This window comes from Chelon labrosus (assembly GCF_963514085.1).
Source record: "Chelon labrosus genome assembly, chromosome: 9".
Lineage (NCBI taxonomy): Eukaryota > Metazoa > Chordata > Actinopteri > Mugiliformes > Mugilidae > Chelon > Chelon labrosus.
The window spans coordinates 19,467,081-19,471,134 of record NC_140359.1 but is presented as its reverse complement, the minus strand read 5'-3'; the positions used below and the strand labels follow the sequence as shown (position 1 = coordinate 19,471,134).

General features: G+C 44.8%; 1 protein-coding gene across 1 annotated transcript in view; it reads left to right on the top strand.

Annotated features, from left to right (window-relative positions):
• Window positions 1-3,809, top strand: part of ptch1 (patched 1) — a 47,731-nt gene extending 43,922 nt beyond the window's left edge. Inside the window, exons 21-23 of the mRNA XM_084551784.1 lie at window positions 98-460; window positions 582-1,104; window positions 1,188-3,809. Of these exons, the coding sequence (XP_084407910.1) occupies window positions 98-460; window positions 582-1,103 (885 nt within the window). The 3' untranslated portion in view covers window position 1,104; window positions 1,188-3,809. The remainder of the gene's footprint in view (window positions 1-97; window positions 461-581; window positions 1,105-1,187) is intronic.
• The last annotated feature ends 245 nt before the right edge of the window (window positions 3,810-4,054 follow it).

Genomic DNA, 4,054 nt, shown 5'->3' with positions numbered 1-4,054 from the left:
AGTAAAACTGAATCTAAGTTGACCGAGAAAGCTGATCATAGAGATAAGGCTTGGGTGACTGAGGTATGCACTCTCTTTCTCTCTTCTCGCTGCTCAGGTGTCACCAGTCGACGGTCGTAGCCGGTTACCCACGCCCTCCCCCGAGGCCCCTCCTCACGTGGTCCACTTCTCAGTCCGTCCTCACCACACCACTGGGGCCACTGCCACCACCACCTCTGGTGCAGCTTCAGACTCGTCAGACTCCGAGTACAGCTCGAACACGACAGTGTCTGGTATCAGCCAGGAGCTGCAGAATTACAACCTGCACTCTCATAGGGGACAAACTCGGGCAGAGGAGCAGCAACACCACCTCCAGACCAGCAGGGGCAGAGCAGCCAGGACAGAGGAGGAACGGAGAGCAGGCTCAGGACACCGGCGCTCAGCCAGACAGTCTGACCCTCCAGCCTATACTTTGTCTTCGGTAAGAAGCTATAAGAAAGAAAATATTTTCTCCATGTGTTGTGTGTATGATTCGCTAATTACATAGTTTTGCTTGTGCCAGACTTTATCGAAATAAACATCTCATTATCTTGCTCTCACAGGGTTGTGATTCTGGGTCCCAGCATGGGGCTACTCAGCGAAACAGCAGCAGGGACCCCAAGAGCCAGCTGCACTGGCAGGCCCCACCCCCAGCCCGCCCGCGCATGGACGCTTTTGAAACTGCTACTGAGGCTGGGGGCCATCATGGCTCACACAGCCATAGAGAACACTCAGCGGGCCACAGAGGCCGCTCTTCCCACAACCCACAGCCCAACCACCACCTCCCGCACCATCACCCCAACCCCGCCCCGTATTGCCAACCCATCACCACGGTAACGGCGTCAGCCTCGGTTACCGTTGCCGTTCACCCGGCGCCGTTGTCCAGCCAGAGCCCCGCCTCCTCTTACCCAGGATACACTGCAGCGGACAGTTCAGGACCAGAGGAGCCGGAGCCTGCGTTCCAGGACCCACATGTGCCGCTTTACACTCAGACAGGGGCCAGAGGTGTCCAGGTGGAGGCCATGGAGCTCCAAGATTTGGAGTTTGAGGCAGCTGAGAGCAACAGCGACAGGCTGGCTAGCTGAGGTGAGATTTCATACGCAATCGGCACATCCACAGCCTTTTTTCATCATAAAGTACTGACAGTACAATCTCATTTTTGTTTCCAGTTTGGGAGAACACAAATACTACAGCCAAAGATGGACTCCTCTGTATTACTAAGCAGCTGACCCGGCCTGGCACAGCCCAGCCCAGCCCAGCCCAGCCCAGCATAGCCCAACCTGGCTCTCCCCCCTTACCCTAAGCAGCGAGAAACTTGCCAGTGTTGCCATAATGGTGCTCATTCTTACTGTAACCCAGTGGACTGTTGTCTTAGATATTTCTATCTATATTTAAAAGATGTATACATATGTAAATATGAACAAAAAGTAGGTATACTTTTAGGAGCTGTACAACTCCTCATGTTAACAGACTGGGGCTGCCATTTTATATGGTGTGTGTGTGTGTGTGTGTGTGTGTGTGTGTAAATGCGTGTGTGCGTGTGAGAGAGAGATAGATCTCTGATTACTGTTCACTTATCTGTGGATCTGTGCCATTAGGAAGCTTCATCTAGACAAAAATACACGTCAGCATTCACTGTTGCTGCTTAAAATATTTTTTAAAAATATACATATATAACTCTATGCAAATGTCTCTTTAAACAAAAGAAGTGATCTGTCTGTGTGTATGTGTGTAATTGTAGTATGATGTGTGTATGATGGGCTGTATGATGTGAAACAGCCCTTTTTATTTTCTGGCTTCTACTTCAGATACATCCTCAGAACAGACTAACATTTACACTCATTTGAAACATGAGGGAATTTGTTAGAATTATCCGACAAAGCTATGGTATATATGTGTGTGTGTGTGTGTGTGTGTGTGTGTGTTTCCGTGTGACTGTTTATTATTGTATAAAGGTACGCTTGTAAAACTATTAATTTTTTATCACAAACCTGTGGTAGTTATGAAACAATTACTGTTTAACTTGACACGCCATGCGTGCTATTTAAGACGAGTTGATATGAAGAAATTTTAAAAGCTGTTTTGTTTTTTTTTGTCTGTTTTGTTTCGCCTCAGCATTGGAACCTGTTTCTGCTCTCAGCTTTGTATCACTGTCTGTTAGGCTGATCTCTGGTTGTGTTTTACTGTAAGAGGTTATGTATTGTTTAACCCTAGCAGGCTCAACACAGGTTCTGTCTTGTATACTGACATACGAGCAGTAAACCCACCTCAGAAACTCACTCTACCTTTTACAGGGACGTTCACATTACTGATTCTGGAACAGGGTCAACACGGGGCGCGAACTCTGCACCCTAAGTGGCTGTGTCTCGTGGATAAGCTAAAGCTCAGACTGTATACTGTATGACCCGATTCAGCGTGCACTTGACTGCATTTAAACTTCATTCACAGGAATATATCGCCTTAAGTAGCTTTTTCTGTCCATCCAATAAGCTAGCCCATGCAGCCTCCCGAGGGCTAAGCCCTGTATGGCCTTTACAATATGTTCTACATTTGTGTCTCTCTGTCTAAGCTCTCCTTTAGTGACAATAAAGACAACTGGCCCAAGTTTGGCCACAGCTGTCCCCACTGACCTCAGCTAATAAAAATCCACAACATAATTCTGTGACACTAATTGGACATCTTTCACTCAACTGCTAAATTGCACAGCCCAGAACCTCAGGGGTCAGAGTTTACACCGCCAGCCCCTCTCTCCACCCGCAATGGCCAGTTTATATCTTCATGCGTGCCTATGCCAGCATGCATACCTGTAACCTCCCCGTGGCCCCTTTGGCCTCCTCCGCTTTTACACTCTCACTTCCTGTTGAACACTTGTAGCTCTTCCCAGAAGCCTTTGCAGCCCCCCCCCCCCAATCCCTCCTTTTCATCGAGTTACATCAGCTGCTTGCATGAAATAGGTTGTTCTGTTTGTCTCGTTTTTCTCCCGATGTCACATTGGCAGTAGGGGAGAGAATTATAGCTGGCAACTATTTTATTATTCATTTTTAAATGTTTTTTTTTTTTTGTTCAGTTGCGATATTTATATTTTTGTAATATAAAATATGTGTTGTTTTTTTTCTTTCATTATTGTTGTGATGCCAGTGGATAACAAATGCAGGGATTTTTATGTCTATTGAAAAAAAAAACACTATTACAGTTTTAATGTTTTTACATTAATGGAGTTTGATCTGTATAAAGTGCTTACTAATGTTAAATAGGGAAAAAAAAAAGAGTATATAACATTTTACACTACAGGTCTCATCATAGCTCTTAGAGGATTTTAAAAGGAAAAAAAAAAATCATTGGTTCTTCCAGACTGCCATTTTGGTCTCGGTTGGTGTGGATGTTTGCTGTTTTCAGTTACAAAGATAAATGTATGCCATATAATTTATTTATATGAAAATTTATTTTTGTAGTGTACATAGTAGTTGTCAAGGTATTTGACAGAAGTATATTTTTAAAGAGTCTATATGTAATGATATACCATAACAGGAAAAAAAAAAAAAAAAAAAAGCCTTAAGGTGCACACTTTCATTGCTAACTGTCTTGTGAGACAACATTGACACCTCCCCTTCAGTATTACGTTCCAATCCTTGGAGAGAGAGACAGCTGTTTCTATGGGTTTGTCAAACGCTAGCCATGAAAGTAGAAAATTGTACTAGCTCTCTAAATATTAATGTTCAAACACTGATAGAATTCTAACAAATAAAAATATAACTTATTTGTCTCTTTGTTCATAACTTTAATAAATGGAAACTTGGAAAAAAAAAAAAAAACTTTGGTGCGACTGTGACTTGATTGTTCTTGCAGGTAAACACGACCTCCTCCACTCCCTCCATCCTTCTCCTCACCGCGTCCCTTCCCTCCCTCTTGCACGTCCTGCAGTGTAAAACTCTTGACATCTGGTCTGGAGCCCTGCAGCCCTCCCCAACAGCCCACCCAGCTCCGCCCTTACGCTCCCCTCCTCCCACCACCACGCCACCTCCGCTCCCTATTCCGT